The 26,720-nt window shown below is 47.4% G+C and overlaps 1 protein-coding gene across 5 annotated transcripts in view; it reads left to right on the top strand.

Moving 5' to 3' along the window:
• FNIP2 (folliculin interacting protein 2) overlaps nucleotides 1-26,720 on the top strand; it is a 144,139-nt gene that overhangs the window by 109,827 nt on the left and 7,592 nt on the right. For all 5 annotated transcript variants that reach the window (XM_063920467.1, XM_063920466.1, XM_063920465.1 and 2 more), the window contains 5 exons: nucleotides 2,745-2,891; nucleotides 3,949-4,118; nucleotides 12,015-13,263; nucleotides 14,040-14,196; nucleotides 15,291-15,491. In XM_063920467.1, coding sequence (XP_063776537.1) covers nucleotides 2,745-2,891; nucleotides 3,949-4,118; nucleotides 12,015-13,263; nucleotides 14,040-14,196; nucleotides 15,291-15,491 — 1,924 coding nt within the window. The remainder of the gene's footprint in view (nucleotides 1-2,744; nucleotides 2,892-3,948; nucleotides 4,119-12,014; nucleotides 13,264-14,039; nucleotides 14,197-15,290; nucleotides 15,492-26,720) is intronic.

The following is a 26,720-nucleotide window of genomic DNA, read 5'->3' as shown; positions in this document are numbered from 1 at the left end:
CGGTCTGTTAGACCTTCTTGGGCGGCCCGCCAAGGCGCGTTCGCTGAACAATTGAACACGTTCATCAGGTTTTATGCCTTTGATACTTCCACCTCCCAGGATGCTTCCTTTGGACGCCGGGTTCTTGTGCCCTCTACGGTGCGTCCCCTCCCATGAGGAACTGCTTTAGGACATTCCTGATATATTCCCTGTGGAACACAGTGTACCCCGCTGCAGAAAAGGAGATTTATGGTAGACTTACCATAGTTAAATCTCTTTCTGCGAGGTACACTGGGTTCAACAGGGCTCCCACCCTGATGCACTTAGCTTCTTTAGGTTTGTATGGCAATAGCTGCTGGTCCCTTCTCCTGTCGTGAGAATGTGGTTCTATGTGACTAACATCTGCCTTCTCTTTTACCTGCTACTGCATTGGACTGGTTACCGAAACTGAGCTCCAGTGTCCGGAGGCGGGGTTATAGAGGAGACCATGCAATGCATCCTGGAAACAGTCAAAGCTTTAGCCTGTTGGTGCCTCTGAATCAAGATCCAACACTACACCCCGATGTATTTCCTGTGGAACCCAGTGTACCTTGCAGAAAGAGATTTAACTATGGTAAGTCTACCATAAATCTCCTTTTTGTAGTATCGGGGGTGATAGACATAACAAAAATTGTTTAACAGATTTATTTCCATAAACATAGGTGCTTTTTGCTACTATACTGTATATTAGTAGCAGAAGGACGACTTTTATGAGTGACCTATTTCTATGATGCAGTTGTCTGAGCAAGGCACATCATATACCAAATTAAAGGTCATGGGGCCTAATTCAGTAAAGATTGCTTACTCACGCTTGTCGATGCTGGTGGCCTTGCAAAGCCAAGGAAACTGCATCCACGACACAGTCCTTGGCCTCGCCACTCCCAGAAAACGAGGGTGACACGCCTCTGTTTCTGGCAACGCCATCCACCCACGTCCCTCCCCATGAACGCGTCAGCCTGTCAATCAGGCAAAGGGCCTTTGGCATACCTGCGATACGATTGCTGGACCCATTTTGCACATGCGCAGAACGTGTCCTGCACGTGCACAGTTACTGACCATCGGGGAGAATGCAGTAAGGATCGCTTCGAAAATGTAAAATTGGTGAACTCTCCCTGTGCACCTTGTGGGTGACCTGGGACATGTGACCTGCTGGGTGATCTGGAAACTGTGTTCCTTATTTGCAGCCACCCAGTCAGCAGGGATTTTTGAAATTTGACTCCTAAGGGGGAGAAAAGGGGTAAAATGTTCCGCCCAGCAAACCTTTGCCTGGTTGAAACTGGGCTCATCAGCTAGTTTACTATACTTCCAGTATGATATTCTTTAAATGCTTAGAACAGTGTGTTTCTAGGTAGAGGTCCTATAGATGACAAATTACATTGACCACTGTCAAAATGGAAATTGTTGTTGCCATTGTTTTTGTGGAATACAGAATCTTCATAATATTTTTAGGGCTTGAAATGGCCACAGAGATCCTTTTGGTAATTTGCATTCATAGTTTTGGATATTGCCAAAATCCATTAAGTACATTTCACTGTCAGTCCTCATTGTCACCTGTCAGCGACCTACACAATCTATAAACACAATTTTATGTGAGTATTTTTATTTGTCAATCAGCAATTATTGGCAATCTGGTATCCCTGTGTAATCTCTAATACAGTGATTCCCAAATATAGGGGCATATGTTATAACTAGTGAGATTCTTGTTGTCACTATTATTAAGCTTAAATGGATCTCCAATCATTGTGCTCCTAAGGCATATCTTATAACTAGTGATATTCTTGTCACTATTACTAAGCTTAGATGGATCTCCAACCAATGTGCTTCTAAAGGTGGGTACACACTATTAGATATATCTGCAGATCAATTGATCTGCAGATATATCTGCAGATCAATTGATCTGCAGATATATCTATGTAAGGATCGGGCAGTGTGCTGTGCATACACACAGCCCGATCCGTCGGGGGACTGACGTCATGAACTGGGCGCCCGCCCAGTTCACCTGTCAATCACCGCCGGCCGCCGCAGCATGTGTACGGGCGGTCGGACGACCGCCCCGTACACACACAGCGACGGGCCAATATATCGTTGGATATATTGGCTGTCGGCTGTGCTGCGCGGCCGACGCGATACGTCTGTGAACGACGGAGTTCACAGACGTATCGCCCGTACACACTGGCCGACGGACCCGCGATGTATCGGCCGTTCAAGAGAACGGCCGATACATCGACCAGTGTGTACGGGCCTTAACTGTCATTTTTCAAACACATGACTGTTGGGAGCTGATTGGTTGGAGCACTATATTAGATTACTAATGAGTGGCAACAAGAATGTCACTTATTATTAAATACGCCACTCAGTCCTCAAGGCACACTACCAGTGGAGGTATTAGGGATATCCATGATTGAGCACAGATGGTTAAATCAAAATAACTGAGGTACTAATAAGTCACCTGTGCTCGTGTGGCTGTCATTGAAACCTGGACTGCTAGTGTGCCTTGAGTACCCTGATCTAGTGTAAGTGATTAGCTTTCTAAATTATTGTGACTGATTAAAATTATGACATTTAATGGAGTCCAAAAAGGGACACTTGTTTTTTATAGTATTACCTTAATATTGTATCTTAGTATTACAAAGCTGAAAATTACCCTTTTCTTCATTTTGGTGTAAGTTAAATAAAAATCTGTAGAACAAGGTTATCCTTTATAAAACAATATTTTACATACTTAGGAAAACTATCTGGGATTTATACTGTGCTCCTCGCATTACGGAACCGCTGTGGCTCACCATGACATCCAACAGTAGTGAGAAAGGTCTGCTCTGCCAGCACTTCCTCAGAGAGCTCACCTCTCTTACTGAGCAGCTTAACAAGAACCAGTAAGTACAGGATGAAGTGGTGTTCATGATACTTGTTATACAATGTAGTCCATAGCCCTTATGCTCAAGCTGTTCATAAGGTCCTTGTTCTATCCCAGAGTTATTTTATTTATTGACTTGTAGTCCACCATCTTCTGAATTTGGTGACAAGAGACAGTTGAGCAGAAGATACAATACTGTATACTTGGCACTGAATTCTGACCAATAAAATAAATGTATTTTGTGTTGTACACCCTATGGCAAATACAGCTTAGTTTTTAGGGCCTTAACATTTGAGGCTGTCCTGAATCTGTCTTACAAACTACTGTTACAGGTGACTACTTCTCTGCTGCCTTTGTGTTTTAGCGACGGATTCAGCCCCCATGCTTTTCAGTGGTGACAGTATACAATGGCTGCTTTAATACTCGTGGCTGATAATATTTCTGCCTTACAGTTGCCACACACATGGGGGCGGGTGTGATGTAATATAGTGTGAGAATCAGAAAGTGAGAGATTTTGACAGAATTTTCCTGTTTTTTTTTTTAAAGTGGCAATCATTTACATGGAAAAATCAACATGATTTTTCTATGTAAAAGACTGCCACTTTATAAAAAAAACTGGGCAACTCTCAGAGAATCTGTCAATTTATGATTCTCACAGCCTATTACATTCCCCCCATTAAGTGTTACCCACGGCTCTTAGATTGTAAACCTGTCTGGGAAAGGCTTTACCTTCATTTTTTATCCTTTTTCTGTCATTTGTATCATTATCCCCAATTTACATCTGTAATATGTCAGCGCTTCTAAAGAAAGCATAATAATGATAGGAGATGTTTAATCTATCCTGGGCGACGGAAGCTTTCAGTGACTTCATTTCTGTTGTCAAAGGAGAATTCAGCGCATGGAGGGTCCCCACACTGTTCAGCTACACACATTACCAATTCATGTATCACTAAAAATAGGGTGTGAGGGAGAGTGATTGACGTTACCGGCCACAAAGTGTACGTACAATGCAGTTTTTAATTGCTTTTAAATTCCATCTTGGGTAAACTTGCCCACGTGTCATGTATTCTTCTCAGGTTCTTTGCAGCTTTAATCACAGCAGTTTTGACATACCACTTGGCATGGGTTCCAACAGTAATGCCAAATGACCACCCACCAATCAAGTCGTTTTCTGAAAAGCACACCTCTCAGTCAGTCAATCTGTTGGCACAGTCCCATCCATATAACCCTCTGTGGGCACAGCTTGGTGAGTAGCAATCTGTTCTATATCAAAGTAATCCCTTCCCATTAATGCCCTCCCTAGAAGGAGCCTATATAGAGGCAGGAATAATCCATTGCTTTATAGAAAAATCCTAAAGCAATAATTCACCTCATCCATTTCTGAAAGTGGTACACCAACATGCACCAGTTACACAGTTCTCTCCATTATGGTTAACACCTTCGCTGGGTGCTCAACTCTTACATAAACACAAAACCAGGAGCCACCAGGAACCACAAAATGACCTTGTCCCCACCGCTCCAGACAACCGATGGCCTGCAGCAGCCGTGAGTGTTTCAAAGGTGAATTATGCACGCCAAGGTCACTTTTTATGAGAAAAAATTAATGAATGAAATTGATGGCGGGACGTACTTTAAGCTATTAATCATTATTATACACAGTCGAGTCACATTATTATGACCACCAGCAAATAGACCTAGTAACTGCCGTGTGCAGCACGGACAGCAGCTAGACGGGCTGAACTGTCATTTTAGACACACATCTGGAAGCTCCCAGGTTCATTTTGACAGTGAGCTGCTCCACTGTAGCGTGTCGGTCAGCCATCATGCACCTTTGTAGCTGACGTTCACCTTGATGGCTCATGGTGCACCGCTATTTCCATGTAGGTTATTCGCAATGGTGCAGTTTGTCCAGTCACGATACACCTTCATCACAGTAGCACACAGATCACAAAGTGCGCTGTTTCAGAAATATTGCCACCCTTGGATGGTAAGCCGATAATCCTCCCTTTTTGCAACTCTGATAAATCGCCCCTTTTACCCATGACCGCAACGAGTGATATGTGTGTAGACGGCCTATCGCTCACTTTATATGTCCACCAAGCCAGCGCACGACACATGACGTACTTCATGGGCTACGTGCTGCCAATGTCAAATGTAGGAAGTGGTCATAACAATGTGACTTGACCATGTCATTTGTTTCCTATCTCAAATGTAAGACCCATTCCTTAAAAGATATATTGTCTGCAAAATGTAATAAATGAATGTCATCTCTATTAGATCAAATTTTAAGGTGTGCAGTATTAGACTAAAGCTGTCCAGTGTATGGGCCGGATGTTATGGCTTGCGAGCAGAGCTCCAAGACTCCGGCCGAACATGTGGGGGTTTTTTGTTTTTTTTTAAAGGCAAAACCAACCATGCATATACTTAAAACCTGGAACGTTAGAATGCCTTGAGAACCACGTTTGGGAACCTGTGCTCTAGGACATTTCTGAGCTGATTTATACCCCTTTCAGACGGCATTTGGCGGGTCGCACCCAGGAGCCGTTCTCGGGTGTTTCCTGGGTGTGACTCGCCTGAGCCCCTTTCACACTGCTGTTCCCAGCCTGGCATATTGCGTGTGGAGGCGGCGCTTGGAGATCAGATGATCTCCAAGCGGCACCTGTCCATACAGTGTGAACGGGAAACGGGTCGCATTGACCCAGAAACTCGTTCACACCGCACAGCGAGCCGAGTTGAAGCTGTATTCAACCCTGGTCGCTACTAGGGTTGAAATACCGGGTCGCTCGACCAGGCATATTTTCCCTGGCACCTTTCAGACCACACAGCAAACCGGGTTACTGCGCGCTCATGTGCAATAACCCGGCTTACAAACTGGGGGTTTGAAAGGGGTATTAGTGATTAGCACAAGATGGTGTAATTCAGCAAGCCTGGTTTTAGAAGTCATAAATTCAACCATAGATTGCATTTACCATAGGTTACTGCTAATATCCATGTAGCTTGTTTTGGAGGGTGACAGTAGCTCTTATTACTGGCTATTTCCAGTCTTTGGTTAATAAATATGTTGATTTGTTCATTATTAATCAAAGAGCCACAAAACTGGAACGGATGTTGATTTATCAAAGTTATTTCCAAGAAATGTCCTAAAATGTATTTCTCTGACGTCCTAGTGGATGCTGGGAACTCCGTAAGGACCATGGGGAATAGCGGGCTCCGAAGGAGGCTGGGCACTCTAGAAAGATCTTAGACTACCTGGTGTGCACTGGCTCCTCCCACTATGATCCTCCTCCAAGCCTCAGTTAGATTTCGTGCCCGGCCGAGGTTGGATGCACACTAGGGGCTCTCCTGAGCTCTTAGAAAGAAATAGACTTAGTTTTTTTTATTTTCAGTGAGACCTGCTGGCAACAGGCTCACTGCAGCGAGGGACTAAGGGGAGAAGAAGCGAACTCGCCTGCTTGCAGCCGGATTGGGCTTCTTAGGCTACTGGACACCATTAGCTCCAGAGGGATCGACCGCAGGCCCAGTCCTTGGTGTTCGGTCCCGGAGCCGCGCCGCCGTCCCCCTTACAGAGCCAGAAGCAAGAAGATGGTCCGGAAAATCGGCGGCATGAAGACTCAGTCTTCACCAAGGTAGCGCACAGCACTGCAGCTGTGCGCCATAGCTCCTCTCACACTTCACACTCCGGTCACTGAGGGTGCAGGGCACTGGGGGGGGGGGGCGCCCTGAGGCAGCAATAAAAACACCTTGGCTGGCAAAAATACCTCAATATATAGCCCCAGGGGCTATATATGAGGTAAATACCCCTGCCAGATTCCATAAAAAAGCGGGAGAATAGGCCGCGGAAAAGGGGCGGAGCTATCTCCCTCAAGCACACTGGCGCCATTTTCCCTCACAGCTCCGATGGAGGGAAGCTCCCTAGCTCTCCCCTGCAGTTTACAACACAGAAAAGGGTTAAAAAAAGAGAGGGGGGGGGCATTTAATTTAGGCGCAGTATACATATAAAAAAAAAAAAAAAAAAAAGCAGCTATAGGGGACATAACTCAGTTAGTCCCTGCATTATATAGCGCTCTGGTGTGTGCTGGCATACTCTCACTCTGTCCCCCCAAAGGGCTTTTGTGGGTCCTGTCCTCGTTTAGAGCATTCCCTGTGTGTCTGCGGTGTGTCGGTACGGCTGTGTCGACATGTTGAATGAGGAGGCTTATATGGTGACGGAGCAGAGGCCGATATATGTGATGTAGCCCCCTGTGGGGCCGACACCAGAGTGGATGGATAGGTGAAAGGTATTAACCGACAGTGTCAACTCCTTACATAAAAGGGTGGATGACGTAACAGCTGTGGGACAGCCGGCTTCTCAGCCCGCGCCTGCCCAGGCGTCTCAAAGGCCATCAGGGGCTCAAAAACGCCCGCTCTCTCAGATGGCAGACACAGATGTCGACACGGAGTCTGACTCCAGTGTCGACAAGGTTGAGACATATACACAATCCACTAGGAACATCCGTGACTTGATCCCGGCAATAAAAAATGTGTTACACATTTCTGACATTAACCCAAGCACCTCTAAAAATGGGTTTTTAGGTTTGGGGAGAAAAAACAGGCAGTGTTTTGTTCCCCCACCAGATGAATAAATGAAGTGTGTGAAAACCGTGGGTTCCCCCGTTTAGAAACTGGTAATTTCTAAAAAGTTACTGATGGCGTACCCTTTCCCGCCAGGAGGATAAGTTACGCTGGGAGATATACCCTAGGGTGGATAAGGCGCTCACACGGTTGTCAAAAAAGGTGGCACTGCCGTTTTAGGAATGGCCACTTTGAAGGTACTTGTTGATAAAAGACAGGAGGATATCCTGAAGTCTGTATTTACACACTCAGGTACTAGACGGAGACCTGCAGATCGTGCTGCTGCAGCGTGGTCGGTGACCCTGTCAAACATGAGAACATATTAAAGACGTCGTCTTATATATGAGGGATGCACAGAGGGATATTTTGCCGGCTGGCATCCAAAATGAATGTAATGTCCATTCTGTCAGGAGGGTATTAGAGACCTGTCACGGGACAGGTGATGCTGACTTTAAAAAGATTCTGCCTTATAAGGGTGAGGAATTATTTGGGGATGGTCTCTGGGACCTCGTATCCACAGCCACAGCTGGGAAGAAATATTTTTACCTCAGGTTTCCTCACAGACTAAGAAAGCACTGTATCAGGTACAGTCCTTTCGGCTTCAGAAGAGCAAGCGGGTCAAAGGTGTTTCCCTTCTGTACAGAGACAAGGGAAGAGGGAAAAAGCTGCACCAGTCAGCCTGCTCCCAGATTCAAATATCTCCCCCCAGCCGTTTCCTAGATTATGGCTTGCCGACAACTCCCTCAGGCAGGGAGGCTGTACTAAAGGCAATTAATAAGCAGTATTCCCAACAGGTAATACTCAAGTGCCCCTACTTCAACAAGGACGGGGTTACTATTCTACACGGGTGGGGGTACCGAAACCGCATGGTTCGGTGTGACCCATTTATATTAAAATCCTTGAACACATACATAAAAAAATTCAAGTTCAAGATGGAATCGCTCGGGGCGGTTATTGCAAGCCTGGACGAGGGGGATTACATGGTATCCCAGGACATCAAGGATGCTTACCTGCATGTCCCCATTTACCATCCTCGCCAGAAGTACCTCAGATTTGTGGTACAGGATTACCATTACCAAGTCCAGACAGGACTGTACAAGGCACCGAGGGTGTTTACCGGGGTAATGGCCGAAATGATGATACTCCTTCGAAAAAAGGGAGTTTTTAATTATCCCGTACTTGGACAATCTCCTTATAAGGGCGAGGTCCAAGGAGCAGTTGCTAGTCGGGGTAGCACTATTTTGGAAAGTGCTACAACAGCAGAGTTGGATTCTAAACAGTCCAAAGTCACAGCTGGTTCCTATGACACGTCTACTGTTCCTGGGGATGGTTCTGGACACAGACCAGAAATAAGTGTTTCTCCGGGAGGAGAAAGCCAAGGAGGAGCTGTCATCTCTAGTCAGAGACCTCCTGAAGCCAAAACAGGTATCGGTGCATCATTGCACGCGAATCCTGGGAAATAGGGTAGCTTCCTACGAAGCAATCCCATTCGGCAGGTTCCATGCAAGAACTTTTCAGTGGGACCCGTTGGACAAGTGGTCCGGATCGCATCTTCAAATGCATCGGCTGATAACCCTGTCTCCAAGGACCAGGGTATCTCTAAAATGGTGGCTGCAGAGTGCCCATCTTAAGGAGGGCCGCAGGTTCGACATACTGGACTAGGTCCTAGTGACCATGGAGGCCAGCCTTTGAGGCTGGGGGCAGTCACACAGGGAAGAAAATTCCAAGGACTTTGGTCAAGTCAGGTGACTTCTCTACACAGACAAGGCCTCTGCTTCAAAACCAGCCGGTACTGATCCAATCAGACAACATCACGGCGGTCGCCCATGTAAACCGACAGGGCGACACAAGAAGCAGGATGGCGATGGCAAAAGCCACAAGGATTCTCCGATGGACGGAAAATCATGTGTTAGCACTGTCAACAGTGTTCATTCCCGGAGTGGACAACTGGGAAGCTGATCTTCTCAGCAGACACGACCTCCACCCGGGAGAGTGGGGACTTCATCCAGAAGTCTTCCAAAGGATTGTACACCTTTGGGAAAGGCCACAGGTGGACATGATGGCGTTCCACCTCAACAAAAAGCTATAAAAGATATTGCGCCAGGTCAAGGGACCCTCAGGCGATAGTTGTGGGCGCTCTGGTAACACCGTGGGTGTACCAGTCGTTTTATGTGTTCCCTCCTCTGCCCCTCATACCAAAGGTATTGAGAATAATAATAAGAAGGCGAGGAGTAAGAACGATACTCGTGGTTCCGGATTGGCCAAGAAGAGCTTGGTACCCAGAACTTCAAAAAATTATATCAGAGGACCCATGGCCTCTGCCGCTCAGACAGGACCTGCGGCAGCAGGGGCCCTGTCTGTTCCAAAACTTACCGCGGCTGCGTTTGACGGCATGGCGGTTGAACGCCGGATCCTGAAGGAAAAGGGAATTCCGGAGGAAGTCATTCCTACGCTTATTAAAGCTAGGAAAGAGGTTACAGCAAATCATTATCACCGCATATGGCGGAAGTATGTTGCATGGTGTGAGGCCGAAAAGGCCCCAACAGAGGAATTTCAACTAGGTCGATTTCTGCATTTCCTGCAAGCAGGAGTGAATATGGGCCTAAAACTGGGCTCCATTAAGGTACAGATCTCGGCTCTGTCGATTTTCTTTCAAAAAGAACTAGCTTCAGTACCTGAAGTAAAGGGAGTGCTGCATATTCAGCCCCCGTTTGTGCCCCCTGTGGCACCTTGGGATCTCAACGTGGTGTTGAGTTTCTTAAAATCACATTGGTTTGTACCACTAAAAACCGTGGATCTGAAATATCTCACGTGGAAGGTGGTCATGTTATTGGCCTTGGCTTCGGCCAGGCGAGTATCAAAATTGGCGGCTTTGTCCTGTAAAAGCCCTTATATGATTTTCCATATGGATAGGGCAGAATTGAGGACTCGTCCCCAGTTTCTCCCTAAGGTGGTGTCAGCGTTTCACCTGAACCAGCCTATTGTGGTGCCTGCGGCTACTAGGGACTTGGAGGACTCCAAGTTGTTAGACGTGGTCAGGGCCCTGAAAATATATGTTTCCAGGACGGCTGGAGTCAGAAAATCTGACTCGCTGTTTATCCTATATGCACCCAACAAGCTGGGTGCTCCTGCTTCTAAGCAGACTATTGCTCGTTGGATTTGTAGTACAATTCAGCTTGCACATTCTGTGGCAGGCCTGCCACAGCCAAAATCTGTCAATGCCCATTCCACGAGGAAGGTGGGCTCATCTTGGGCGGCTGCCCGAGGGGTCTCGGCTTTACAGCTTTGCCGAGCTGCTACTTGGTCAGGGGCAAACACGTTTGCAAAATTCTACAAATTTGATACCCTGGCTGAGGAGGACCTGGAGTTCTCTCATTCGGTGTTGCAGAGTCATCCGCACTCTCCCGCCCGTTTGGGAGCTTTGGTATAATCCCCATGGTCCTTACGGAGTTCCCAACATCCACTAGGACGTCAGAGAAAATAAGAATTTACTCACCGGTAATTCTATTTCTCGTAGTCCGTAGTGGATGCTGGGCGCCCGTCCCAAGTGCGGTGTATCTGCAATACTTGTACGTAGTTATTGTTAACTAAATCGGGTTATTGTTGAGCCATCTGTTGAGAGGCTCGGTTGTTTCATACTGTTAACTGGGTTTCATATCACGAGTTATACGGTGTGATTGGTGTGGCTGGTATGAGTCTTACCCGGGATTCAAAATCCTTCCTTATTGTGTACGCTCGTCCGGGCACGGTGTCCTAACTGAGGCTTGGAGGAGGGTCATAGTGGGAGGAGCCAGTGCACACCAGGTAGTCTAAGATCTTTCTAGAGTGCCCAGCCTCCTTCGGAGCCCGCTATTCCCCATGGTCCTTACGGAGTTCCCAGCATCCACTACGGACTACGAGAAATATAATTACCGGTGAGTAAATTCTTATTTTAAAGTGCAAAAAGACAACTCACCCGTGTTTTGCATGCCGGCTATGACTAGCCGGAATTAGCGCTAGCGGTCACGGATTGGTCTGCAATTTAAAAAAAAAAAATAATAATAATAAAATTATAGTAATCCAAAATTCTTGCTTCGTTTGACATTAAGTTTTTGTAAGAACTGTTGTTAACCCTATACAGCAGAATGAAAACCTGCATTGTTTTGGTCTTTAGTGTTATCGATCTTTTTTAGATTTTACTGACTTTAGAATGACAGACTTGGTTTATGTATGTCATTTATGATGTGGTTTTCAATAAATACATAAAAAAAAGATACGTTAGTCTGATTATAGCAAATTCATTTGCAATTTTTTTTTTTAGTTCACATTCCACCCTAAAAAATTTTACAGTAAGATAATTTTCTATTATTTTTATAGTTAGTTCCCCCAACCTCATGTATGCTACCATAGTGGTGGCTTTTAGTATGGGTTGTTCTAAAGTTTTGTGTAGCCATGTCTCCCATTTTGTAACATGGAGATTATAAATTGAGGAATTGGACTATACAATTTATAGGATATTTTCATTGAGTCCTTTTTTTCTCCTCCCCCACAGGTGATCTTTATGGGGCTATTGGATCCCCCGTCAGAATGGCTCGAACTGTTGTTGTGGGAAAACGTAAAGACCTGGTCCAGCGCATTCTCTACATCCTCACCTATTTCATCCGCTGCTCAGAGCTGGAGGAGAACCACCTGGTTCGCAACAGGGTCCTAAAGAAAGGGGAGCGACTGGTACAGGGCAGTAATGTCACAACCTCTCTTGAGAAGGGCGAGGTGGAAGACTCTGAATATGTAATTGTAACACTGAACAACGAGTCGGCACTGGTGTCCCCTTCGTTGCCCTGTAACTCAGGTGTTGCATCTCTTCAAAGTTCCAGTGGAGACGAGTCCTCAGACATTTCATTATATAACATGAATAAAAGTGATGGCTGCTTCAGTGCAGACAGGGAAACTCTTGCATCTTCAAGTGAACTTGACAGTGGTACTACTTTAAGTTTTGCTGGTACTTGTAAAGAGACTACAACGCATGTTAAAGAAGCCAAAGTGGAGACCATAGTTTCAGTCACAAGATCTCCATCTTACAATGTGGAAGAAGTAGTTACCCCTGTTTCTACAACATCTCATAGTAAAAGCCTCCACTCTGGTAGCACATATGAGACGGAAGCCTGTGCTTCAGTGAAACTGACTGACTGGGCAAAGGCCGTTATGCATGCAAACATGACAGAGGATCACTCTCCTACAGATAAGGTGACCTTTACAATGGGCTATTCCCACTCGCCGAACCTGGAGAACTGCAGTAAAACACTAGATGAGCACGTAAACCTGTTTCTCCAGGAGCCGGAACAGTCCAGCCCTTCCACTAACTGCTCACTTGATCCTCCCAGAAGGAGAAAGAGGTGTGCACGTCTCCCATCCTGCGAGGGTGGCTCCAGTATATTTGATGAGTATTTTGTAGAGGGCAACAGCATTGAAACGAATACTGTGGAAGTCCTTCCCTCTCATACACTATTATCAGATAAATGTTTTGTTTCTAATGCAGCAACTAAGTCAAGAACTTGTAAGACTGACCTGCCAGATGCTGCACAGGCAAGGTCTGGCATGCGCCCTCTTCCGATAGCTCCTCAGCATGTCCCCTGTGGGGACCCAGATAGAAGAATGGAGGTCAGAGTAGAGGGGGACATTCCTAGGAATGAGAGCTGTGACAGTGCCCTTGGCCAGAGTGAATATGAGTTTAATGCAGGTCAAACTTTAGAAAATTGGGACCACAACAATCACTATGCCGAAGTGGATATTCCGCTGCCCAGGTAAGGCATATTTCAATGTCTGACATTAGATTGCAATTTATAATAGACATTTGTATAGAGTTTTTTAGTTTGGTTTATTCTGTTCCTTTGTAAAAAAAAAAAAAAAAAAAAAAAAAACAACAACAAATAAGTAACTTACAGTACATTGTGGGTAATTCCAAGTTGATCGCAGCAGGAATTTTGTTAGCAGTTGGGCAAAACCATGTGCACTGCAATGGAGGCAGATTTAACATGTGCAGAGGGAGTTAGATTTGGGTGTGGTGAGTTCAATCTGCAATCTAAATTGCAGTGTAAAAATAAAGCAGCCAGTATTTACCTTGCACAGAAACAAAATAACCCACCCAAATCTAACTCTCTCTGCACATGTTATATCTGCCTCCCCTGCAGTGCACATGGTATTGCCCAACTGCTAAAAAATTTCCTGCTGCGATCAACTTGGAATTACCCCCATTGTGTTGAATTGAGTACATATGTAATAACTCTGTGGCTTATGTACTCATGTAAGACTTTATTATATAGACTATTACAGTTAAGCAATAATAAAATCCTTGTATAGTGGCTGAGTATGAATTGTGAGTGCATGTTTTCTGTTCTGAGTCCCTACTATATATTGTGCTCCAGCAATACCCAACGTGGGCTTTGTTCTTACTGCTGATTAACATTGCAGTTCCAGCTCATTTGTTTTCCTGTGCGTTTACATGAAATAACTATGTTTTTGCAGGTGAAGTGAAAATCTTCCTTTTTTTTTTTTCTCTCTCTTGTCTTCCATTTCTTAGGTCTGAGGTCATTAGCAGCCCAAGTATAAAAAACTTTGGGAGGTCTCTGTTTGGTGGTTACTGTTCAACATACATGCCCGATATGGTACTCCATGGGATTGGCAGTACTGAGAAGCTGAAGCCATGCTTGACGACCAGCCTGGCACACTCAACCAATGTATGTTCATACACACAGCTATGGGGGTAATTCAGAGGGATGCGTTTGTGACCGGCGGTCACAATACCAACGCTGGGATCCCGGCATCTGAAAATCCTGCCAGTCGGCATGCCGACCAACAAGGGACTATTCCCAGTCAAGGGTGTCCATGACACCCATAGAGTGGGAATAGATCCTGAGGTAAGCGCAGCGGGCGAGTGGTTTCATTGTGCTCGCCTCACCGCCAACCATCCAACAGCTGGGATCCCGGTGCCGGTATTGTGACCGGCGGTCTCCTGACTGCCGGTCACACATACCCAACCCAATTCAGACCTGATCACTCCGCTGCAAATTTGCAGAGGTTTGTGATCACCGCCAAGACAGAGTGAAAACCCGCCCTGTGCACGTCTGCTGCAAATCCGATTGCAACTCACTCACCATCAAATGTTTTTTCCAGTCTGTGCAAAGCCCAGGACCTATTTTTACAGTGCAATAGAATCTGATGTCACACACCCTTCCTGAAAACGCTTGGGCACGCCTGCGTTTTTCCTGACACTCCCAGAAAACAGCCAATTACCACCCCCAAACGCTGGCTTCCTGTCAATCAACTTGCTTACGCCTAGCGTTTAAAAAAAGTTCCGTGCATACAAACAAACTGCAACATGTTTTGTCCAGATGCAGTCTTGTAGCTGGATCTGCTTTAAACTCTAAGGTCATATTTACTAAAGTGCAGGTTTTCATAAGTGGAGATGTTGCCCATAGCAACCAATCAGATTCTAGCTATTCTCTTCTAGACGGTGCTAGAGAAATGCGAAGTACAATCTGATTGGTTGCCATGGGCAACATCTCCACTTCTAAAAACCTGCACGTTAGTAAATATACTCCTAAATGAGGGCTAATTGTACAAGTAATAAAAGAAAGGCCAAATATAAACTGAACTGCTTTTATTAAACGATTAGTTATTTAGCTTTGCATGAAATCCTGTCGAGCAAGAGGTATCGTAGCTGGCATGTACAACAACTTGAGTACAAGAGTAGAAATAGAGTTCTCACAGGCAAATACAAAGAATGAACAGATTGCTAATCGGCTTCTTAATGCTTCTTATTTGGTTCTAGCACCCTGTCATGGATGAGCCCTTAGCAGAAGCCGTGTGTATTGTGGCAGACACTGATAAGTTGAGCGTCCAGGTGGTCAGCAGCCAGAAGACGACAGTGGACAACTTGAAGCTTGGCACTGATGTCTTGGTATCTAGTCAAGTGTGCAGTTTACTTCAATCCATATTACAACTTTATAAGCTCAAGACACCTCCTGAATTTGTGAGTTTCTTTAAGATTATTAGAATTGTTGATATTTTGGACCCATCGTTCGCCATTTACTAGATTTTGTGCCTAGTGTAGCATGGTTTTTCCACCTCTGTCTACCCCCACTTTCTCTGCTCAGTCACCCCTTACACCGGTCTCTCTATCTCTCATCTTGTTCCCCTCCCGTCTCTCACGCACTCCTTCTGCAAGGAGGGAGGGAGTGTTGACAGGAGTGTACAGGCTGTACATGCATACATCACTGGTAGGAGAATCAAGGCTATGGGCCTAATTCAGTAAGGATAGCAAAATCTGCTAATTAGTAGAATTTGCTATCCTTTGGAGCGCATGCTGGGGGCCGCCCAGTGCTGGGCAAGGCCACCCAGCTTGCTAACCGGAGTCTTTTCCTGCCTTCAACAAGCAGAAATTGCGATCACATCGCAATTCCTGCTTGTTAGCAGAAATACAGGAAGCCTCCTGCCTGCTGCATGTGATATCACGCAGCCGCCGCGATCACGCCCCGGTTTGTGTCACACCGCCCCCGCAATGCTCCATCTCCACCCTGGAAACATAGTGTTGCCGCCCCTCTGCCCCGCGACCGCCTCTGCCTGATTGACTAGCAGAGGAGATGGCATTCCCCTCCTCCGCAGAAAATGTGGGAGCATGTACAGGATGGGTGCTGCGCATGCACCCGCATCTTTTTCTCAAACATTCCAGTTGGAGCAAACACTGCGATCCAAACTGAATTAGGCCCTACGGGGGTAATTCAGACCTGATTGTAGATGTGCCCCCCACCCCCTCCCCGCACGGTTACAAAAGCATTGCACAGCAGCAATGCTTTTGTACCTGACGAGTAGCTCCCTGCCAGCCAGTACCTGCACACCGGCAGGCCGCTACTCGCGCACCCCTTTCCCCAACAGTCCGGACACTCCTCCATTGGCACGCTCCCTCCCGCCTGTCAATCAGGTAGAGGCGATCGCAACAGTGAGATGCTTGTGCGCACTCCACAAAGTAATTCAGACTGCGATCTCTGCCGCTGCAGCGATCCAGTCTGAATTACCCCCTATGTCCGGAAATCAGGCGGCCAGTAAGAGCTGGCAGGAAGGGGGTTGGTGTTTCCTCCAGAGCTCACTGCACCTGTAATAGGTGGATGCAGTAGCAGATTATTTAATAGATACATTTCTCTATCGTCCTAGTGGATGCTGGGGTTCCTGAAAGGACCATGGGGAATAGCGGCTCCGCAGGAGACAGGGCACAAAAAGTAAAGCTTTAGGATCAGGTGGTGTGCACTGGCTCCTCCCCCTATGACCCTCCTCCAAGCCTCAGTTAGATTTTTGTGCCCGGCCGAGAAGGGTGCAATCTAGGTGGCTCTCCTAAAGAGCTGCTTAGAAAAGTTTAGCTTAGGTTTTTTATTTTACAGTGAGTCCTGCTGGCAACAGGATCACTGCAACGAGGGACTTAGGGGAGAAGAAGTGAACTCACCTGCGTGCAGGATGGATTGGCTTCTTGGCTACTGGACATTAGCTCCAGAGGGACGATCACAGGTACAGCCTGGATGGTCACCGGAGCCTCGCCGCCGGCCCCCTTGCAGATGCTGAAACGAGAAGAGGTCCAGAATCGGCGGCAGAAGACTCCTCAGTCTTCTTAAGGTAGCGCACAGCACTGCAGCTGTGCGCCATTTTCCTCTCAGCACACTTCACACGGCAGTCACTGAGGGTGCAGGGCGCTGGGAGGGGGGCGCCCTGGGAGGCAAATGAAAACCTTTTTTGGCTAAAAATACCTCACATATAGCCTCCGGGGGCTATATGGAGATATTTAACCCCTGCCAGAATCCGTTAAGAGCGGGAGCCGAGGCCGCCGAAAAAGGGGCGGGGCCTATCTCCTCAGCACACAGCGCCATTTTCCCTCACAGAAAGGCTGGAGGGAAGGCTCCCAGGCTCTCCCCTGCACTGCACTACAGAAACAGGGTTAAAACAGAGAGGGGGGGCACTAATTTGGCGTTAGAAATATATAAAAAAGATGCTATAAGGGAAAACACTTATATAAGGTTGTCCCTATATAATTATAGCGTTTTTGGTGTGTGCTGGCAAACTCTCCCTCTGTCTCTCCAAAGGGCTAGTAGGTCCTGTCCTCTATCAGAGCATTCCCTGTGTGTGTGCTGTGTGTCGGTACGTGTGTGTCGACATGTATGAGGACGATGTTGGTGAGGAGGCGGAGCAATTGCCTGTAATGGTGATGTCACTCTCTAGGGAGTCGACACCGGAATGGATGGCTTATTTAGGGAATTACGTGATAATGTCAACACGCGCCAAGGTCGGTTGACGACATGAGACGGCCGACAAACAATTAGTACCGGTCCAGACGTCTCAAAAACACCGTCAGGGGTTTTAAAACGCCCGTTTACTTTAGTCGGTCGACACAGACAGGGACACTGAATCCAGTGTCGACGGTGAATAAACAAACGTATTCCTTATTAGGGCCACACGTTAAGGGCAATGAAGGAGGTGTTACATATTTCTGATACTACAAGTACCACAAAAGAGGGTATTATGTGGGATGTGAAAAAACTACCGTAGTTTTTCCTGAATCAGATAAATTAAATGAAGTGTGTGATGATGCGTGGGTTCCCCCCGATAGAAAATATGGGCGGTATACCTTTTCCCGCCAGAAGTTAGGGCGCGTTGGGAAACACCCCTTAGGGTGGATAAGGCGCTCACACGCTTATCAGAACAGGTGGCGGTACCGTCTATAGATAGGGCCGTCCTCAAGGAGCCAGCTGACAGGAGGCTGGAAAAATATCATAAAAAGTATATACACACATACTGGTGTTATACTGCGACCAGCGATCGCCTCAGCCTGGATGTGCAGAGCTGGGGTGGCTTGGTCGGATTCCCTGACTAAAAATATTGATACCCTTGACAGGGACAGTATTTTATTGACTATAGAGCATTTAAAGGATGTATTTCTATATATGCGAGATGCACAGAGGGATATTTGCACTCTGGCATCAAGAGTAAGTGCGATGTCCATATCTGCCAGAAGATGTTTATGGACACGACAGTGGTCAGGTGATGCAGATTCCAAACGGCAAAAAGGTGTATTGCCGTATAAAGGAAGAGGAGTTATTTGGGGTCGGTCCATCGGACCTGGTGGCCACGGCAACTGCTGGAAAATCCACCGTTTTTACCCTAAGTCACATCTCTGCAGAAAAAGACACCGTCTTTTCAGCTTCAGTCCTTTCGTCCCTATAAGAGTCATATCTGCCCAGGGATAGAGGAAAGGGAAGAAGACTGCAGCAGGCAGCCCATTCCCAGGAACAGAAGCGTTCCACCGCTTCTGACAAGCTCTCAGCATGACGCTGAGACCGTACAGGACCCCTGGATCCTACAAGTAGTATCCCAGGGGTACAGTTTGGAATGTCGAGACGTTTCCCCTGCGCAGGCTCCTGAAGTCTGCTTTACCAAGGTCTCCCTCCGACAAGGAGGCAGTATGGGAAAAAATTCACGAGCTGTATTCCCAGCAGGTGATAATTAAATTACCCCTCCTACAACAAGAAAAGGGGTATTATTCCACACTATATTGTGGTACTGAAGCCAGAAGGCTAGGTGAGACCTATTCTAAATCTAAAAAAATTTGAACACTTACAAAGGTTCAAATCAAGATGGAGTCACTCAGAGCAGTGATAACGAACCGGGAAGAAGGGGACTATCTGGTGTCCCGAGACATCAGGGATGCTTACCTCCATGTCCCAAATTTGCCCTTATCACTAAGGGTACCTCAGGTTCGTGGTACAGAACTGTCACTATCAGTTTCAGACGCTGCCGTTTGGATTGTCTACGGCACCCCGGGTCTTTACCAAGGTAATGGCCGAAATGATGGTTCTTCTTCGAAGAAAAGGCGTCTTAATTATCCCTTACTTGGACGATCTCCTGATAAGGGCAAAGTCCAGGGAACAGTTGGAGGTCGGAGTAGCACTATCTCGGATACTGTTACAACAGCAGGGGTGGATTCTAAATATTCCAAAATCGCAGCTGATCCCGACAACAAGTCTCCTGTGCTTAGGGATGATTCTGGACACAGTCCAGAAAAAGGTGTTTCTCCCGGAAGAGAAAGCCAGGGAGTTATCCGAGCTAGTCAGGAACCTCCTAAAATCAGTGCATCATTGCACAAGGGCCATGGTAAAAAAATGGTGACTTCCTTCGAAGCAATTCCAGTCGGCAGATTTCATGCAAGAACTTTTCAGTGGGATCTGCTGGACAAATGGTCCGGATCGCATCTTCAGATGCATCAGCGGATAACCCTATATCCAAGGACAAGGGTGTCTCTCCTGTGGTGGTTACAGAGTGCTCATCTTCTAGAGGGCCGCAGATTCGGCATTCAGTTTTGGATGTTGGTGACCACGGAGGCCAGCCCGAGAGCCTGGGGAGCAGTCACACAAGGAAAAAATTTCCAGGGAGTGTGATCAAGTCTGGAGATTTTTCTCCACATAAATATAGCTAAGGGTAAATTTATAATGCTCTAAGCTTAGCAAGACCTCTGCTTCAAGGTCAGCCGGTATTGATCCAGTGGGATAAAACATCACGGCAGTCGCCCACGTAAATAGACAGGGCGGCACAAGAAGCAGGAGGGCAGTGGCAAAAACTGCAAGGACTTTTCGCTGGGCGGAAAATCATGTGATAGCACTGTCAGCAGTGTTTCATTCCGGGAATGGAAACTGGAAAGCAGACTTCCTCAGTAGGCACGACCTCCACCCGGCAGAGTGGGAACTTCATGGGGAAGTTTTCCACATAATTGTAAACCGTTGGGAATTACCAAAGGTGGACATGATGGCGTCCCGTCTGAACAAAAAACGGGACAGGTATTGCGCCAGGTTAAGAGACCCTCAGGCAATAGCTGTGGACGTTCTGGTAACACCGTGGGTGTACCAGTCGGTGTATGTGTTCCATCCTCTGCTTTTCATACCTAAGGTACTGAGAATTATAAGACATAGAGGAGTAAGAACTATACTCATGGCTCCGGATTGGCCAAGAAGGACTTGGTACCCGGAACTTCAAGAGATGCTCACAGAGGACTTATGGCCTCTGCCGCGAAGAAGGGACTTGTTTCAGCAAGTACCATGTCTGTTCCAAGACTTACCGCAGCTGCGTTTGACGGCATGGCGGTGGAACGCCGGATCCTAAGGGAAAAGGCATTCAGGAAGAGGTCATTCCTACCCTGGTCAAAGCCAGAAAGGAGGTGACCGCACAACATTATCACCACATGTGGCGAAAATATGTTGCGTGGTGTGAGGCCAGGAAGGCCCCACGAAGAAATTTCAACTCGGTCGATTCCTGCATTTCTTGCAAACAGGAGTGTCTATGGGCCTCAAATTGGGGTCCATTAAGGTTCAAATTTCGGCCCTGTCGATTTTTCTTCCAGAAAGAATTGGCTTCAGTTCCTGAAGTCCAGAAGTTTGTCAAGGGAGTATTGCATATACAACCCCCTTTTGTGCCTCCAGTGGCACTGTGGGATCTCAACGTAGTTCTGGGATTCCTCAAAACACATTGGTTTAAAACCAGTCAAATCTGTGGATTTGAAGCATCTCACATGAAAAGTGAACATGCTCTTGGACCTGGCCTGGACCAGGCGAGTGTCAAATTGGTGGTTTTTTTCTCAAAAAAGCCCATATCTGTTTGTCCATTCGGACAGGGCAGAGCTGCGGACTCGTCCCCAGTTCTCTCCCTAAGGTGGTGTCAGTGTTTCACTTGAACCAGCTTATTGTGGTGTCTTGCGCCTACTAGGGACTTGGAGGACTCCAAGTTGCTAGATGTGGTCAGGGCCCTGAAAATATAGGTTCCAGGACGGCTGGAGTCAGGAAAACTGACTTGCTGTTATCCTGTATGCACCCAACAAACTGGGTGCTCTTGCTTTTAAGCAGACTTTTGCTAGTTGGATGTGTAATACAATTCAGCTTGCACATTCTGTGGCAGGCCTGCCACAGCCAAAATATGTAAATGCCCATTCCACAAGGAAGGTGGGCTCATTTTGGGCGGCTGCCCGAGGGGTCTCGGCTTTACAACTTTGCCGAGCGGCTATTTAGTCAGGGGCAAACACGTTTGTAAAATCCTACAAATTTGATACCCTGGCTAAGGAGGACCTGGAGTTCTCTCATTCGGTGCTGCAGAGTCATCCGCACTCTCCCGCCCGTTTGGGAGCTTTGGTATAATCCCCATGGTCCTTTCAGGAACCCCAGCATCCACTAGGACGATAGAGAAAATAAGAATTTACTTACCGATAATTCTATTTCTCTGAGTCCGTAGTGGATGCTGGGCGCCCATCCCAAGTGCGGATTATCTGCATTACTTGTACATAGTTACAAAAATCGGGTTATTATTGTTGTGAGCCATCCTTTCAGAGGCTCCGCTGTTATCATACTGTTAACTGGGTTCAGATCACAGGTTGTACAGTGTGATTGGTGTGGCTGGTATGAGTCTTACCCGGGATTCATAAATCCTTCCTTATTGTGTACGCTCGTCCGGGCACAGTACCTAACTGAGGCTTGGAGGAGGGTCATAGGGGGAGGAGCCAGTGCACACCACCTGATCCTAAAGCTTTACTTTTTGTGCCCTGTCTCCTGCGGAGCCGCTATTCCCCATGGTCCTTTCAGGAACCCCAGCATCCACTACGGACTCCGAGAAATAGAATTATCGGTAAGTAAATTCTTATTTTATAGTCTTTTGTACACTGCCTAAAGGTGGGTACACACTGGCCGATATATCGGCCGTTCTCTTGAACGGCCGATATATCGTGGGTCCGTCGGCCAGTGTGTACGGCCGATACATCGCGCCAGCCCCGCAGCTCAGCCGATGGCCAATATATCTACCGATATATTGGCGCGTCGCTGTGTGACCGCCCGTACACATGCTGCGGTGGCCGGCGGTGATTGTACACGCCCGCCCAGTTCATGACGTCAGTCCCCGACGGATCGGCCAGTGTGTATGCTCAACATACTGCCCGATCCGTCCATAGATATATCTGCCGATCAGTTGATCGGCAGATATATCTTCCACTGTGTACCCACCTTTAGAGACTGATTATTTATTTATTTTATGTTTCTCCTACGTCCTAGAGGATGCTGGGGACACTTCAAGAACCATGGGGTATAGACTGGATCCGCAGGAGACATGGGCACTTTAAGACTTTAAAAGGGGTGTGAACTGGCTCCTCCCTCTATGCCCCTCCTCCAGACTCCAGTTTAGAATCTGTGCCCAGTGAGACTGGATGCACACTGAGGAGCTCTCCTGAGTTTCTCTGAAAAAAGGCTTTTGTTAGGTTTATTATTTTCAGGGAGACCTGCTGGCAACAGGCTCCCTGCTTCGTGGGACTGAGGGGAGAGAAGCAGACCTACTTCTGTGAGTTTCAAGGCTCTGCTTCTTTTGCTACAGGACACCATTAGCTCCTGAGGGTCTGAACGTTAGGTACGCCTAGATGCTCGTTCCCAGAGCCCGCCGTCACCCCCCTTGCAGAGCCAGAAGTCAGAAGACAGGTGAGTAGAAGAAGATCAGTAGAATTCAGTGACTGCTTTGAGGTACCGCACAGCGGCTACGCTGCCCGCCATGCTCCCACACACTAAATCCAAACCCCCGCCAGTATAAATATTTTAAAAAATAGCGGGGCTGAAGCGTGCCATTAAGGGGGCGGGGCTTAGCCCTCACAGCTCTCATCAGCGCCATTTTCTCTTCACAGAGCTGCAGAGACGCTGGTCCTTCCTCTACACTGCCGTATCAAGTAACAGGGTGCAAAGCAGGGGGGGGGGGGGGGGGGGCCCACAGTTATTTTGGTGCTATATATGTATTTATAAAAGCGCTAACAGGTCTGAGGCTTTGTATAAGAGTTTTCAGAACCGGGATAAGCGCTGGGTTGTGAGCTGGCAAACTCCCTCTGTGTTTCCCTGACAGGCTTTACTGTGGGTCTGTCCCCTATATGCCCAGTGTGTCTGTGGGTGTCGGTACACGTGTGTCTGCATGTCAGAGGCTGAGTGCTCTTCTCAGGAGGAGGCTGGATTAGGGACAGAAACGGCTGTGGGAGTGACCATGTCGGCACCGCCGACTCCTGATTGGGTAAATGTTTTGAGTGCTTTGAATGCAAATGTGGCTCTATTAAAGATACCGACACGGACTCTGACTCCAGTGTTGACTATAGTGATGCCAGATTAAATCCTAAACTGGCTAAGAGCATTCAGTACATGATTGTGGCGATAAAAGACGTGTTACATATCACGGAGGATCCTGCTGTTTCTGATACAAGGGTCTGTATGTTTAAAGGAAAAAAACTTGAGGTAACGTTTCCTCCCTCTCATGAACTGAACTCGCTTTTTTAAAAGGTTTGGGAAAATCCTGACAAGAAGTTTCAGATTCCCAAGAGAATTCCGGTGGCATATCCGTTCCCCTCTGGGCATAGGGAAAAGTGGGAGTCACCCCCCACTGTAGACAAGGCTCTGTCACGACTGTCCAAAAAGGTGGCGCTTCCGTTCCCTGACACGGCAGCCCTAAAGGAACCTGCGGAACGTAAGCAGGAAAATACATTGAAATCCATTTATGTCACTACAGGTGCGCTGCTCAGACCTGCCGTTGCTTCGGCGTGGGTGAGTAGCGCTATTGAAAAGTGGGCAGATAACTTGTCATCTGAGATAGATACCCTGGATAGGGATAGCATTCTTTTGACACTGGGTTATATCAAGGATGCTGCAGCTTTTTTTAACCCTTTCTGTAGTGTAGTGACTTCAGGGAAGAGCCAGGGAGCTTCCCTCCAACTGAGCTGTGAGGGAAAATGGCGCCAGTGTACTGAGGAGATAGGCTCCGCCCCCTTTTCGGCGGCCTTATCTCCCGTTTTTCTGTATATTCTGGCAGGGGTTAAATGCATCCATATAGCCCAGGAGCTATATGTGATGTATTTTTTTTTGCCATGTAAGGTATTTTTATCATGTTTTATTGCGTCTCAGGGCGCCCCCCCCAGCGCCCTGCACCCTCAGTGACCGGAGTATGAAGTGTGCTGAGAGCAATGGCGCACAGCTGCAATGCTGTGCGCTACCTTATTGAAGATAGGAACGTCTTCTGCCGCCGATTTTTCCGGACCTCTTCGCTCTTCTGGCTCTGTAAGGGAGCCGGCGGCGCGGCTCCGGGACCCATCCAAGCTGAGCCTGTGATCGTCCCTCTGGAGCTAATGTCCAGTAGCCAAGAAGCCCAATCCACTCTGCACTCAGGTGAGTTCGCTTCTTCTCCCCTTAGTCCCTCGATGCAGTGAGCCTGTTGCCAGCAGGTCTCACTGAAAATAACAAACCTAAAACTTTCACTAAGAAGCTCAGGAGAGCCCCTAGTGTGCACCCTTCTCGTCGGGCACAGAAATCTAACTGAGGCTTGGAGGAGGGTCACAGGGGGAGGAGCCAGTGCACACCAGTTAGTCCTAAAGCTTTCTTTAGATGTGCCCAGTCTCCTGCGGAGCCGCTATTCCCCATGGTCCTTACGGAGTCCCCATGGTCCTTACGGAGTCCCCAGCATCCACTACGGACTATGAGAAATAGAATTATCGGTAAGTAAATTCTTATTTTTGGGATCAAGGGCCAATGCCATGGCAGTCTCAGCTAGAAGAGCATTGTGGATTCATCAGTGGAATGCTGATGCTGACTCTAAGAAGGCTATGGAGTCTCTGCTGTATAAAGGTGGTGTCTTGTTTGGTGACTGCCTCGCTGACCTGGTATCTACGGCAACCGCGGGTAAGTCATAATTTTTACCTTATGTTCCTGCACAACAAAAGAAAACGCACCACTATCAGATGCAGTCCTTTCGGCCCAATAAATACAAAAAAGGACGAGGGTCTTCCTTGCTTCTAGAGGAAGAGGAAAGGGAAAAAGGTCACCGGCTGTGGCAGGTTCCCAAGAGCAGAAGTCCTCTCCGGCTTCTGCCAAATCCACCGCATGACGCTGAGACTCCTCTGCGGGAGTCCGCACCGGTGGGGGCACGTCTCCAACTCTTCAGTCGGTTCTGGGTTCGTTCGGCCCTAGACCCATGGGTGTTAGAAATAGTGTCCCAAGGGTACAAACGGGAGTTTCAAGACGTTCCCCCTCGGCGATTTTTCAAATCAGCCTTACCAGCTTCTCTTCCGGACAGGGAGGTAGTATGCGATGCGATACAAAATCTGTGTCAAAATCAAGTCATTATCAAGGTGCCCCCGTCACAACAGGGAGAAGGTTTTTATTCGAGCCTCTTCGTGTTCCCAAAGCCGGACGACTCGGTCAGACCAATTCTGAACCTAAAATCCCTCAATTTCTATCTGAGAAAGTTCAAATTCAAGATGGAATCTCTCCGAGCAGTGATCTCCAGTCTGGAGGAAGGGGATTTTATGGTGTCGGTCGACATAAAGGATGCCTAGTTACACGTCCCCATATATCCTCCACATCAGGCTTACCTGAGGTTTGCGATTCAGGATTGTCATTACCAATTTTAGACGTTGCCGTTTGGCCAATCCACGGCTCCGATGGTTTTCACCAAAGTTATGGCGGAAATTATGGTTCTCCTGCGCAAGCAGGGAGTCACACTTATCCCGTACTTGAACGATCTCCTGATAAAGGCGAGATCCAGGGACCGATTACTGCAGAGCATTACAATTTCCCTGACCGTTCTGCAACAACATGGTTGGCTCCTGAACTTGCCAAAGTCACAGTTGAGTCCGACGAAACGACTGTCGTTTTTGGGAATGATTCTGGACACAGAATTACAGAGAGTTTTTCTTCCAGAAGAAAAGGCTCTGGAAATTCAGAGTCTGGTCAAACAAATTCTAAAACCAGCGAGAGTGTCAATCCATCAATGCACTGGATTACTGGGGAAGATGGTGGCGGCCTACGAGGCCATTCAGTTTGGCAGGTTCCATGCCAGAGTGTTTCAGTGGGATCTGTTGGACAAGTGGTCCGGGTCCCATCTGCACATGCACCGACAGATAATCCTGTCTTCCAAGACCAGAATCTCACTCCTGTGGTGGCTGCACAGTTCTCACCTCCTAGAGGGACGCAGGTTCGGGATCCAGGACTGGATCCTGGTGACCACGGATGCGAGTCTCCGAGGCTGGGGTGCAGTCACACAGGGAGAAAATTTCCAGGGAAAATGGTCAAGCCAAGAAGCTTGTCTACACATAAACATTCTGGAATTAAGGGCCATTTACAACGGCCTTCTACAAGCGGTGCATCTTCTCCGCGATCTGCCCGTCTTGATTCAG

This window comes from Pseudophryne corroboree, chromosome 1 (genome assembly GCF_028390025.1).
Source record: "Pseudophryne corroboree isolate aPseCor3 chromosome 1, aPseCor3.hap2, whole genome shotgun sequence".
Classification (NCBI taxonomy): domain Eukaryota; kingdom Metazoa; phylum Chordata; class Amphibia; order Anura; family Myobatrachidae; genus Pseudophryne; species Pseudophryne corroboree.
This window is presented reverse-complemented; position numbering and strand designations above follow the sequence as displayed.